At 33.2% G+C, this 14,896-nt stretch overlaps 1 protein-coding gene across 1 annotated transcript in view; it reads left to right on the top strand.

Moving 5' to 3' along the window:
• SerRS-m (Seryl-tRNA synthetase, mitochondrial) overlaps positions 1-5,066 on the top strand; it is a 42,958-nt gene extending 37,892 nt beyond the window's left edge. The window contains exon 3 of the mRNA XM_090402578.1: positions 4,465-5,066. Within this exon, the coding sequence (XP_090258704.1) occupies positions 4,465-4,993 (529 nt within the window). The 3' untranslated portion in view covers positions 4,994-5,066. The remainder of the gene's footprint in view (positions 1-4,464) is intronic.
• Positions 5,067-14,896: the final 9,830 nt, after the last annotated feature.

The following is a 14,896-nucleotide window of genomic DNA, read 5'->3' as shown; positions in this document are numbered from 1 at the left end:
CCCCAGATCATATTCCTAAGGTTGACATCATCAGTAACATAGAGATAGCACTCTCATTCTTTCCAGAAACAATGGCAAATGATCTGAGATTAAAAAGTGCTTTATCCTTTCAACTTCAAAGCCACTTAACCTAAACATAACACCCCAAGAAAAAAGAGCTCTCTCAAACTTGAAAAAAGATTAACAAATAACTATCTTAAAAGCAGACAAAGGTAATGCCACAGTCACTAAAGACTACATAGTCCTTACATAGTTTTAAACACTAAGGACTACATAGCCAAGATTACAGAATTACTATCAGACCCATCAACGTATCACATATTAGAGTCGGACCCAACATGGAAAAACCACAAGGATACTAACAGCTTATTATGGAACATGACTAGTTGGTCCACAGACTTACAATGGAATCTGAAGTCACTGCACCCATTGACACCACAATGGTATGAAGCCACGAAAGTCCACAAAAGTATGCCCGATCGTTGACAGAAGAAATGCTCCCACATATTTATTGTCCAAACACCTCTCCAGCCTCCTAAAAGGACATATCAGAAAATTGGACACTTACATTAAGAATTCAAAGCACTTTATTGAAAAATTAAAAAACATCTCGATCTTAAAGATAGACATTCTCGCTAGCTTGGATGTGATATCTTTATTTACCAACATCCCAGTAGAAGAAGTTATCAGTATCCTTTACAATCTCTTCCCTGAAGATATGGCTTACCTTTTTTGTTACTACCTTAAATCTAATTATTTCAAATGGAATGAAATGATTTTTTTCCATGAACAGATTTGCCCTGTGCAGATCTGTTCATGGAAAAGCTAGAAACAGGCATCCTCTCAAAATTAGACCCAAAACCTTTAGTGTGGTGCAGGTATGTAGACGATGTCTTCATAATTTGGAGGGTCACAAAAACAGCTCTTTTGGACTTTTTAACCAAAATTAATTCTTTTCATCAAAAAATACAATTCACTTTGGAACTGGAAAAAGATAATCAACTACCATTTTTGGACACCCTAATCAAGAAACTAGCAGATGGATATATATCAAACTAACAGTCTACCACAAACCAACACACATTGGACGCTACCTTCCTTTGAAGTCAACTCACCATATTTCCCAGAAGCTCAGCATAATATATATGCTCAAAAATAGAGCTACAAACATCATCTCAGAAGAAAAATAACTATGATGAAATTACTCATATATCAGAGACATTAATAAAAAATGGCTATCCAAAGAATCTAATCAACAAGATTCTTCATAGAAATCCCCCCACAACAACAACAACCTACCATCACTCAATACAGTTCTTCCTTAGTTATTCCTTATGCAGGTACAGTGTCCTAGAAGATCACAAAACTTTTTAAACCTTTCAACATCAGAGTTACATTCAAACCGGTCAAGACTGTCCGTCACGTTTTAAGATTGCAAAAAGATATTAATCCTTTTTTCAAACATGCTGGAGTGTACAACATCCAATGTGCTTGTGGTCTAAACTATATAGGACAGACGTCGAGAAGCCTCAAAATCTGATATAGGAGATGTTAATAACAGAACAGACAACTCAGGTCTAGCCCATCATTTTGCGATTACTAACCATACCATTGATTGGGATAGCAGCTCCATACCTTACCTAGAAGAAGATTTCCATTGTAGAAATTTCAAAGAAGCCATTGTAGTCTTCCGTTCTGGAGAAAATCTTAACAGAAACCAGGGAATGATAATAGCTGACATATGGAAAACCTTAATTTAATTTCGCTCAAAAGTACAGTACGTGCTCTAATAACAGTGACTAACACAACACGCTCCCTGCGTATAATGTTACAAATTCTGTTTTAATGTTTATGATAGCGTTACTCCATTTTCTCTATACTAGCCCTTTTGAGTTTTTGCTCTTACTGTTATAAGCCCTGAAGAAGCTGGACAGCCCCATCAGCGACTTGTTGGTATTAGATGTTTATAAATCATGGTCAATTAAAGATCAATATTATTATTATTTGACACCTCCAGCTAGTCCAAAGACTCATCGAGGGAGGGCACCTGCTCTACAACTCTGTCTCAATCCACCAACTGACCGCAACTACACCAACGCCAACCACCGCCACTAGTATTTCCACAGACAACACAAACATCCATGCCCACAGCGAGATTCAAACCCACAGCCAATATATATATTTCAACATAATGATATCACTGATTGTTGACTGTTATGGCCCAATTTGTCAACAATTTTGCAAACAGATAGGCTTGCAACATGGCATCCTATCACAACACTTTCAAACTCCATCAGTCCTCTTCTCCCAGCTATTTCACCTAGACACAATTGCAACTTGGAAGCATCGCATTCCTCCAGTATTCCTTGCACATAGGGATGTCTGTTGATTTCTTTCCAAGCAGTGTATATTCATTAATAATTTTCAATGGACTTCATTATTTTAGAAAGTGGAGGCAGTAAGATTTTAATTAAATGGTAAAGATATCACATTTCTTGGGAACAGATTGAATATCGGCTAATTTTCAAATAGATAGCAATAAATGTCAATGGAAAAGTCAACACAAAACAAGGGTGGGTAATCTTGGAAGAATCAGAAATGTACCATTTTGCCCAGGAATTTTTTTTTGATATGTAAATTAGTCACAGTTCTTTTGATCTTATGATGTAAAAAGCAAAGCTAACAGTGTCTTTCTCTGTGATAATAATGTGCTAGAAACAAACTGGAATCAAGAAATCTTAACAAGGAAACAGAAAACATGACTATTTTGGCCTTTAAAAAATTAGTTCATATTGATTAGTGTGTTTTTTTCAGAGACAGCTAAACATTTCATTGAAAGCTATTTACAGAATGGCTTGATTATTATGGTGGATAGTCTAAACATTTTTTAAAGCATCAAAAACTTATACAGTAGATGAGAATTTAAATTGGAATAGGGAATAAAGGTTTCTATACATACACAAATCGTTTCAATGAAGCATTGCAAATGTTTGAACCAGAAGATTAAAAATTAATATAACCAAAGTAAAGAAAATGAAGAAAGGAAGTTTAAAAAGAGCATCCTGTGTCCATACTTATGAGCAATATCCCAATGTAATTGAGAGTGGTTGTGATTTTAATTGCAAGAAAATGAATAAGATCAGCAGTTTATACTTAATACATTGTTTGGGAAAGTTATCAAGTTGATAAGAATTTTATGGTATCTGGTAGGTATGTGTAGTGAGTGCATGTTAGCCTTTTTTTTTTTTTTATTATTATTATTATAGTAAGCAGCTCAGCATCTTTTTCTTCTGAATTACTGCAGATGGGGAAAAAAAGGAAACCAGTTGGAGTTGTGAGCATCGAAATCCACTGAAAGTTGAATTGAAAATTTTCAAGTGTGTGAAGTGAATATGAATGTTTCAGGAAGCTTCTTTTGTTTACCCATATATAATCTGTTTTTCTATGACTCTCATAGTTATCTGAGTTGAGTATGGAATATGCACGGACTAGACCAATGTGTACAAAGAATATTCACCAAATTTTTCAACAAATTGTGAACTTAGCATTGCTGCAACATTCCACGATTCATATCGCCTCCTGGGACATTGCTAGCAAAGAGTAAGTATACTGGGCTCAGCTTAGTGCATGCTCTTGAGGAATCAGTCGGTGGAACAGCACTAATATTACTCATGTTGCATAGTATAAAAAATGGGACCTGTGTGCTTGTTTGAAATACGGTAATTTACAAAAGATAATACTTAATACAAATAAAGTGCAATTTCTTCATGTTGCTAATAGCTCTTCTTGCTAGAGAAACATTTGTGATAACAGTAGTGTGCTCTTTGTGCTTCAAAAAAATAAAAATAATAACTTCCCTTGCATTTACTGTTGGCCTGTGACTAATTTCATAATGTGGGATTCTTTCCCATTCTTTTGTTCATCTTGAAAATACAAGCAAACCAGCTATAGACAAACAATGAAATTAACAAGCATAATATATAGGCCTTCTAGCCTTAGTCACTTCAGCCATAATTCCAAACAACCTGACCCCCATTCTTTTGCTGCAAATTTTTGATATCATCACTTTGTGGCAAAAGACCACAGAAGGCATGTAGTAAACTGGTCTTAGGAAAGGTGATTTATCTTACATAGTCGTAGTAGATTGTATAAGATAGAACAAACTAGTCGCATTTATCCAAATTAGATTTATAAGAAGCCAAGTTATTGGTCACAACAGGTGATTAGACCTAATGTAACAAAATATGGGATGGGATGAAAAATATTTTCTATTCATTCCAAGCATTGAATAAATTTCAAAAATATTTAATGCTAGATATGCTGAACAGAGAAAAATACAGTACTTAAAATATGATATTTAAGTTTTTTTAACTATTTTTAGGTGTCAGTTTTTGGTATTATTAACAATTTTTATTTATTAAAACTAATTTTCATATTCTGAATATTCTTAATTGTTTTTATTAGGGTGCATCAGTTTACAAAAGTGGAAATGTTTGGTGTGACAGCTAATGAAACTGGAAATGAAAGTGAGCTGTTGTTAAAACAATTTGTTGAAATTCAGAAAACTTTATTTGGTGAACTTGGTTTACATTTTAAAATTTTAGATATGCCTTTGTCAGAACTAGGCTGTTCATCATATCGAAAATTTGACATTGAGGCATGGATGCCACTTAGAGAATCTTATGGAGAAATTTCTAGTGCTACTAATTGTACTGATTATCAAAGCAGAAGGCTTAATATCAAATATCATCCTGTTAGAGACTATGTGAATACTAAGCATGTGCATACAGTGAATGGTACTGCTTGTGCTGTACCTAGGATGTTGCTGGCCATTTTTGAAAACTATCAAAATTCAGATGGTAGCATTTCAATTCCAGAAGCACTGGTGCAATACATGAATGGACAGAAAGTCATTGTACCTTCAAAAATGAAAGAGAAGATGGAATGGATAAGTAAAAAAAATCAACCACGAATGAGAAATTATACACTTTGATATGTATGTATGTTGTTTTTAACTTAAAGTAAATATGTAACAAGTAAATAAGTAAATTTTTCTTTGATTTCTAACAAAAAAAGAAGGATATGCTTTCTGTAGTCATTTTAGCATGTTAGCATGATAAAAAAAATGCACAGTTATGATGATGATGGTAGGGTGACATTTTTCACTTATTAAAGTAGCATCAGTAACGCTGCACTTTTACGGTCTCAAGAGTCAGAAAGACTCTTGAAACATTCAAAATGTCACTCTACCATCATCATAACTGTGCATTTTTTTTTATCAGTATTGGAAATGCCCTTGTTATTTGTGAGACTACAAGTTGTTTTATCCCATTTGACTTCAGCAGTCTTGAAAGATTATTTTTACAGGTTTGTATTTCAGTTGAGGAACATGTGGTTTAATTAGTGCAATGCAGTATTCCTGCTGTATTAAACTTACATTTTCATGGTATAACATGCAGAAGAAGCGTTTTCTGTTTGTATGAATGTGAGTAGTACATAATCAGTGGGGTCCCTTGCAAATTACATCATGACAGTGCAGTTTAGTAAAACAAATAGTGAATTACATCAGGAAGTTATTCCAGATAAGCCATGTGAAAAGGAAAAAATTACCATTTACTCTCCTTTTGTATTGAATTTTGCATTCCTTATAATATGTTTCTTCAGACTGACAATGAAAGTTTGTCTTATATAAATACAAAATGGAGAAGTTGTAATTGTCTATTTGATTCATGTATGGCATACATAAGTGAAATTCAGGAGGATGAAATAAACTAAATTGATATTAACGTTGGTTTTGCAACAAGCAAGTTAATAGTATCACTAATACAGAATATTTGAAACACACAAACAATGTTGGACACACAATTCGCATTATATTATGATGCTTAGAATGTCTGATATCTACTTGCACCAGTTTGTGATGAAAGATGAACCAGACCTAATGTTGGACTTATTCCTTGTTACACTAATTAATATTTTTTAACACTTCTGATGGTTATATGAATGTTCTGATGATGAAATTTAGTCATTATTGTAAACCATTTCTCCTTTGCCACATCAGTGGATTTTTCTTTGGTGTATATTCCACTAAATTCTGATTTATGCTTCTTCTTTTATTTTCTCTCTCTCTCTCTATCTTTTGGTATGTTCTGACATGTATCTCACTTCATAGAATAAACTGAGCTATTTAGTCTAGAAAACCAGTGCAAATCCATGCAAATGTCCCACCATACTATCACAAAAAAAAAAAAAAAAAAAAAAAAAAAGTCAGGACTGGCAGCACATACAACAGAAAAAATAATAATAAAATTAAGTACAGAAATGTACAAATGAATACAAAAATGGCCTAATGATTACAGTTTCTTTGTCTGAGCATTCAAAGAATCAGAAATGTTAAAATAAAAATAAAAAAAAACTAATTAATATAAAAAGAAACAATTTATGATTCATCGGGTTTGGTAATCTTTCATCAAAAAACCTTACAAACTGTTCTCAGATATTCTGTGCATCACATTGCTAGTCATTGTAATACAATGGGAATTGCATATCCAATATTATTATTCTGATTAAGACATTCTGTATTACTGACACTGTTAGTTCGCATGTTGCAAACCTAGTTAATATAATATCAGTTTAGTTTATTATTTCACCTTTCGAAAGAAGTGTATGCACATGAAACTAGTAGAGATGAAAACTTAAATTTCAACAGTCTTCATATGTTATTTATAACAGACATAAATTTTTTGATATGCTCACTACCTACAGAAGTCACCAAAGCAAGAAAACATGTAATCAGAGAAAACTAAAAACATTCAAACCATGGTAACAAATAACTAAAAAAATATTTGCACATGTGCTATGCTATTTTGCTTGCATGTGGTATTATTAATATGGTGTACATGAAACATATTCATGTATACAATCATATTCCAACTCTGCAGAATTCAGTTGTTTAATGAGAGAAAGCTATCTTCACCATCAAATTCCTGATGTCAAGGAGTGTGCTGGATACTAATACAGTACTATGTGAAAAGTTTACATTATTATTTTCTATCAATAGTTTTGTCTCCAAATTAGTCTATCTGTCACAACTACAATATTGTCCGATTTTATATTTGTCTTCTGAAGTACTTTTAACTGCACCAATCCAACTAGCTGTTGATCTTCCTCTGGGTATCTTTCCTGACATCCATCCATCTGTTCATTGGACATCAACTGATGCATTATGGTCACTCAGATGCTCGGTCATGTGCCATACCAGTCTTTGCCATGTGTCTTGTTGTATGCTTTTCTGGAGGCTTCAACTCTCTGAAGGTCAATCACTCCAGACACACCTCCATCCATCTCACTGACAGTTTACCCCTTCTACCTTTTCCAGGAACTTTACCTTCTATTACTGTTCTGAGAATTCCTCCTTCCATCCTTTCAGTGTGCCCAAAGTGTGTCAACTTGCTGGTACCCATCCATTTGTCTGCCTTTCATTCTATAACACCACATCTCAAAAGCAGCCATCCTTTTCCTATCAGACTTCTTTAGGTTCCAAGTGTCACATCCATAAGTCACTGTTGGAAAGACAGCTGCATCCAAAATCCTCAACTTTGTTCTCATGGAGATAGATCCATCCTTCCAGATTTTAGATAAATCTCTCACTGTTTTAACTATTCCTAATCTTCTGGCAACAATTTTTCACATTAATAATGAATCCCAGGTAGTTGAACTCATTGATTTCCTCAATTCTTTCTCCATTAAGGTATACTTATTTCTCAGGAGCTTCCTTATCTGTATTTCCTTTGAAAACCATAATCTTTTGTCTTGCTAGGATTGAGCTGAAATCCTCTGTTCTTACTGATCTTATTAACTTTAACAAGAATTTGTCCTAGTTCTTCCTTGTCATTACAGAAGAGGAGTACTGTATCATCAGCATAGATTTCTGTCTTGAGCCCATCCAATGCTACATACACACACACACATGATGTCCTTAGCATAGATACTAAACAAGTGAGGAGAAAGTAGAATTCTTAAGAATTATAAACATGTTAACACAAGAATATTTTAATATTTACCAAATATTTCAGTCTGAAACTAACAGACTATCCTCAGTGGCTTGATAGGAACAATTTTTATAAGGATAGTCTGTTAGTTTCAGACTGAAATATTTGGCAAACATTAAAATATTCTTCTGTTAACGTGTTTATAATTCTTAATTTAATGTCACAAGTGTCTCTCAAGAATAGAGTAGACATCCTTGCCTAACCCCCTTTCCAACCTGACATTTAATTCAACACCTGTTCTTACCATAAGTTAACTATAAGCCTGATAATGTGTTGAGGAAAACCCATGCTTCTCATTATTTCTCATAGTTTCACATGCTGAACACATTTAAGCTTTAAAGTAGTCTATGAAACACATTACCATAGGGAATCAAAATTCTTTATACTTTTCTATGATCTGTTTAGGGCAAAGGACCTGATCTCTGGTACCCTTACCTTTCCTAAAACCAGCATATTCCTTAGGCATCTCTGCCTCAATCCTATTTAGAATTATCTTTAATGAAATCTTGCTTGAATGAGATATTAAACTAATAGTTCTATAGTTCTTGCAGTCCTTCAATCTGTCTTCTTATGTAGTATGAAAATCCACTTCTTCCGGTCTCTAGACCATGATCCTGCTTCCCATATCCTTGTAATCAGTAGTGAGCTATAACGGGCTCGCAGGGGCTCACACGAGCCCTTTGTTAATTTTTCTCAAATTTGTGAGCCACTTGTTATTCTTGTTTACTTTTTTATTTTTTTCAAAAAAAAAAAATTTTTTTTTTTAAACATATTAAGCAACAAACTCATACGGTAACCTAACAAAAATTAGTCTATTCGGCAGCGTATAGATTATTTGGAATTATTGTTTCAAATCCTCTATAACAAATGCGCCTAAGTTTGAAAATAAAATAAGTGCATGCACTATCTTTACCCTTCTCCCTTCTGGTAACCAGTCGTATGGTAAAACCAGTAGCTAATCAAATGTTTTATAAAAGATTTCATTCTTATTATATTTTAATAGTTAAAAATGTTTTTCTTATGTAAGATAAATTAAAACAGTTGATTGTGTGCAAATATTTCATGTTTAGATCATGAAATATTTGTTTAAAAATGATAGCCTTTAGAGGTTGATTGTCTTTTCATACTTTTTTGATTGGATTTGTATACAAGCTGTATTAATAAAAGTTTTTGTGTGAAATACGGCTTTTTTTTTTCTCGACGATGCGAGCCCTATGTTAAAATTTCCATAGCTCACCATTGCTTGTAATCAATCTATGAAACACCCTTATCTCTCCATCTGCACCTGGATTTTATTGCTATTAAGCTGTTTAACTGCTCTTTCAACCTCATGTCTAAGTAGAGGAGGTTCCAAATCGAAATTTTCCTGGTGAGAGGGCTTCTCCAAATTTTCTTTTTCCTCTCTGTTGTATAGTTCCTCACAGTATTCTTTCCATCTGTTTTTGATTTCCAGTTCTTCTCCATTCCTGTCTTTGATGACATTCAATTTGGGCTTAAACTTGTGCTTCAGGTCACGAACTAAACAAAACATCCTTTTATAATTGTGCCTCCTCATCTGGAACTCGCATTTATTAATATAAAATTTTTCTTTGTCCAACCTCATGGCTCTTCTGACTTTATGTAATCTTATATTCTTCAGTCCCTGTGTCTCTGTTTTTCCAGTTGCCTTCTTTCGATTAGATCTCATGTTGAATCTGATATCCATGGGTCTCTTGGTCTTCTTATTGCCCTTCTTCCTGACATCAAACACCCATATTTCTAACTTTTTTTCTTCCATATTCTGTTTAAGTGTCCATACCTCCTTGAGAGCTCTGCTTAGACATTCCTGAATGTGTGAAGTTCCTTTCTAAATGATCATTTTTAATGCGATTCTTTCAGTGATCTATAGTTTGCTGATCAGTTGTATTTCAGATCCAAAAGGTAACATTGATTTGAACATTGTCTTATATATACCTGCTCTAGTGTTTTTTATTTAAGTTACTATCATCATTAAAAATTGTGACTAAATAGCTGTACAACCCCATTCAGGAAGCAGTTGATGTTTTCAATGTTCCTTTCTGTTTATTTTCATAGTTTTTCTTTTTATTGCTGATTTTCATACCAAATTTGTTACAGCAGTGATTCAGTTTAGTTAAGGAATCCAAGCATTTATTGAATTTATTTAAGAGTGTAATATTATTTGCATAAAGTAAAAAGTTGAGATTTAGGCCACTTTCCTTCATAATATGATTCATATAGATGATAAATAAAATGGCGATAGTGTGCATACATCTGATTTTACATGGAACAATCTTCCTATACTATATATCATATTTACATCTTGTGTATGTGTCTTGAACAGTAGTTCTCTTGACACCTTGTCATATCCTTTTTCCAGATCTACAAAACTTAAATACAGATCCATGTTATATTCCCATTATTTCTCGATTATTGGTCTCAAAGTAAAATTCTGATTGTTACAACTTCTATTTGTCCTGAACCCAGCTTCTTGTTCTCAAAGTTTCTCTTCCAGAATTTACTGAGCCTTTTCTCAAGTATGCTTGCATACTTGAGAAAAAATTTTACCTGTGGAACACTCAATAGGGAAATTCTTTTAATCCTTGCATTGTTTTATTTCTCTTTTTATAGATGGGTACTGTAAGAATGCTACTGCAATCATTGGGAATTTGATCATCTGAAATTTACATTGTAGTCACTAAATCTATACTTCCATATTTGACCATCGAATATCATCTACTCCAGCTGCCTTTGTATGTTTCAGATTTTGGATGGCATTTTCTACCTTCAAATATTCTACCTTCAATGTACTTCTTGTTGCATCCCTCTTGACTATTTTCTACCTGTTTTGTGACCTCTTGTTTCATTTAGCAGTTTTTCAAAGTAATTATTTCAGATATCTAAAATATTTTTATCTTCAGTTTTCATGTCACCTTTATCATCTCCCTTTACAGTATCCTTTCCTCCATTTTTAAGCTTTTTTTTTAGTAGCCTCCAGAACTTTGCTACCTTCCTAATATTCATCTTCTATATTCATTACCAAAGTGTTCTCATGACATTTTTTGGTACTTTTAAACATTACTCCACTTTTTTTTACATTTTTCTCTGTATTCTCTCAGTGCTTATGCTGGCATATTTGTTAGAAAAGTTTGATATGTTTTCTTTTGCAACTGCCTCTTAATGTCTTAAGACCATCATGGAGTTCTAATTTGTCTATCTTTGCAGGCAACTTCTCCACATGGCCCCTCTCTCTCTCTCTGGCTGAATCAATCAGTGTTTTTTTTTCAGAATTACTGAGTCTCCAAAGTTTGGAGACTCAGTGTAATTCTGAATTCTTGTTTTCTAACTCTTTTCTTGAATAATATTTATATATTTGAGTCTACAGCTCACCTATGAAAGCTGCTCAACTTTGATTCTTTTTAAAATTTTCTAATGCACTTTTCTTCAAAATACTATTCAATATTACTGCTCAAAACTAAATGGTGATCACTTTCTATTTCAAATCCCTAACATACTCTTGTTCTGAAGTAGTGTGAAGATATTGCTATTGCCAACATAGTCAGTGAGTTGTATCTTGTCTCTGTGAATTTGTTTACATTGTTATGTTGGAAAATGGTGTTAGTGATGACTGCATTTATGTTCTGAAAGAAATCCAGCAGGTACTTTCCATTATGATTATTAGCTTGACTCTTTTCCTCAAATTTTCCCAAAACATTTTTGTATGTCTGGGATTCATTTCCTACCTTGCTATCTCCAACAAGGACCAGCTTTTCTGTTTTCTTTATGTCAGATGCCTTCTCTAATAACTAAAAAAAAAAATGCTTTATTTTTTTTCTCCTTAGTAGACCCTTCTGGGACCATAGGCTAGGCACAGATAAGTCTCATTGTCCATTTCCTCATCTTAATGTTTGTCCATATAACTCTGCTTGAAATTGTGACATTCAAGATTATCTATTATCTTTGTGTTCGTGTTTAGCTGTTCCTTCCTTTCTCTGATCATTATTGCCTGAATATAACATTTTATATGTTATTTAGATGAAGCTTACCTGCTTTTGTCTTCTTTGTTTTGATAATACCAGTTATGTCAAAGTGGTATTTGAATTTTTGTGATGTTGTTGGAGTTTATTCCAATAGTTTGACTTTTCATTATTCATCTAAATTCCCTGACAGAAACATGGGGAAGGGGGGGGGGATGGGCATGTTTAACCAGAAAACACCTTAGCCAGCATAACATTTCATTGCATTGTACCATCATTGTCTTTTAAGCCAGTGCAGCATATAGTTTGAATGATGGCTAAAATTCAAATTGCTTATCCCCCATCCTCATTCTGTTCTGTATCCAAGTAGATCAGTGGTTCTTAACCCTTTCGAAGTCATGGAACACTTTTGATTATAAGAAAAATTGAGGAACACCAAAAGCATTAGGGTCATAAAACTAACAATAAAAATATTCATCGACTTGCCTTTTATAAAATGAAACTTATTTTAATGCGATAATTGAGCTTGTCGGCTTTTGCAGATTTCAGCAATATCAGGTTTTTAATATGTGATATAGCTTCCCTCATCTCTTTGTCTATATTAGTAAGTCTTTCACGTTTTTTAATTTTTATATTGGTTAATATTAAAAAACCAAGCTCACACAAATATGATGTTGAAAACTAACAAAATTTTCAGTGCCCTTGTAGAGGAAGAGCTGGGTATTTGGCTTGGACAAAAATCAAAAATTCCTCAAGAGTTATTTCAGAGAACTTCATTTTTAGAGTATGATCCATTGACAAGGAACTAATTGTTCTTCTTCTTGTAACAAAAATTCACAACTCAATGTATTAACTGTGCCAGATAGATTTCGTATCCAGTCATAATTGTGTGTATTTAAGGAAGGAAAGTAACTTGAAATCTTTTCTTCCAGTATTGTTAAATGTTCTATTATAACAGAAATAATTCCCTCAACATTTTTATTATGGAGCAAAGGAAACATATCTACTGTATTTTTTTCTGATATGCAGTTTTTCCAAAGAAATACTTTTTTCTGAAAAGCTGACAATTTGTCAGTGGATGTCAAAATATTTTCATTTTTCCTTTGGATACTTGTATTAATGCTTAAATATAAGTAATTAAAAATATCAGCTAAATATGATTTTTGAATCAAATATCATTTTGAAAACATTTTACAAAAGCATCTGTAGCTTCATTTTGAAAAAAGGCCAATAATCATTCTTAAGTTCTAAAATTCAGAATAGCACTTTACCCATGAATAACCATCTTATTTCAGTGTGCAAAAGCAAAGCTTTTTACTTTACTTTTTACCATAGATATGTAAATTTTTTTAAAATGGCATTGATGGAGCACCATCCGTACAAATTCCTACACACAGCTCCCATGAAATTTAAAAAATTTCCAAATGCGACGTAATATAGTTAAAAATATCTTGTTCTGTTGTATGTTTGGTAAATTCTCTGCAGCAAAGAAATTGATTCACTATTTCGTTTTCATTAATGAAGCGAATGAATCCTAGTATATGAGTTATACCGCTAATGTCAATGGACTAGGCAATTTGTAAAGCAAAATGTTTGGAAAGTTTTTTGGTAACTGACTTCTCAATATCATCTGACATATCTTTAATTTTATTTTTGAATGAGGAATTTTCTCTGTCGCCAAACATAATGTTTACTATTTCACAACATGCTGGTAAAATAAGAGACTCTGCTATAGTATGTGGTTTTAATTTTACAGCAATTAATTCAGCTACCTTATGTGATGCAAGTTGTGCCTTATCGGAAATTTTAACAATTTTTTCAAAATATTTTACTTGTTTAACTTGCATGTCCAACAATCTCTTGAAATAATCTTTAGTTTATGAAGCAAGATTGGCATGCTTTATAATAAAGTGGCATTTCAACTTAGCAGGAACCATTGCCCTGTTGGCTAGTCCTCCCCCCCCACATATAAGACACTGGGGAATAGGACATTTTCCTCACTGGTCCATGTAAAACTGCAACTTAAATATTCATCCAAATATTATCTATTAATTTTTCTTATTATACTACGTATAATTCTGTCTTCTGTATGAGACATATTTGCAGCAATGTCATTACTACTATTTCCAGTTGCACTTGCCCCATCATTAATATTCGCCTCAGAATCATGTTCTTGTTTAATAATAAATTTATCCATTCTGGGCTACTATGATGTTAGACAACCCACAAACAAAATACACATTAAAAATGGACCGTGCGATATTATGATGCTTGGGGTTCGAGGTTATATGGTGAGTGGTCGGTGTAATTTAGTACTCATGTAAAATTGGTGATTTTTGCTGTTTTTGTGTGTGTTTTTCCTTAGAAAATTGGTTTTATGGTATATTAGAACGATTTTCATGTTTTTAGAGTATTTTGTGTGTCTTTATAACATATTTTATTGGGGCTGTCGCCGCTAGAGGGATTCGTAGTGTGTAGTGTTCGTGAAAGCTCCGGATAAGATAAGTATTATTTTCAGTTATCGTTGATAAATTTATTTAATATTGCGTAGTTTTGTTTGCCTTGCGTCTCTTAGTGCATCTTTTTGTGTGTTTTTGGTGTGTTATAATTTGATAAAATATGTTGCAAATAAGTATGGCTCCAGTACGAAGGAAAATGGCGGCTAGTAATGATGGTTCGCCATCAAAGAACAGTAGTATAAAAGAGATGATTCAGTGTAGTAGCTGCAAACTGTACGCTTTGTGGAGTGCGGTCGGAGGGTGGTTAGATGATAATAAAGGAGTGAATGTATGTAGAAAATGTAGGGAGAATGAGAAATTGAAGAGTATTTCGGATCATGAGTGTGATATTTTTGTCAAACTTCAGAATGAA

This window comes from Typopeltis vanoorti, chromosome 13 (assembly GCF_054136105.1).
Source record: "Typopeltis vanoorti isolate ZY-2024b chromosome 13, IOZ_Tvanoo_1.0, whole genome shotgun sequence".
NCBI classification, from domain to species: domain Eukaryota; kingdom Metazoa; phylum Arthropoda; class Arachnida; order Uropygi; family Thelyphonidae; genus Typopeltis; species Typopeltis vanoorti.
The sequence above is the reverse complement of the archived record's forward strand: the minus strand, read 5'-3'. Positions and strand labels throughout refer to the sequence as shown.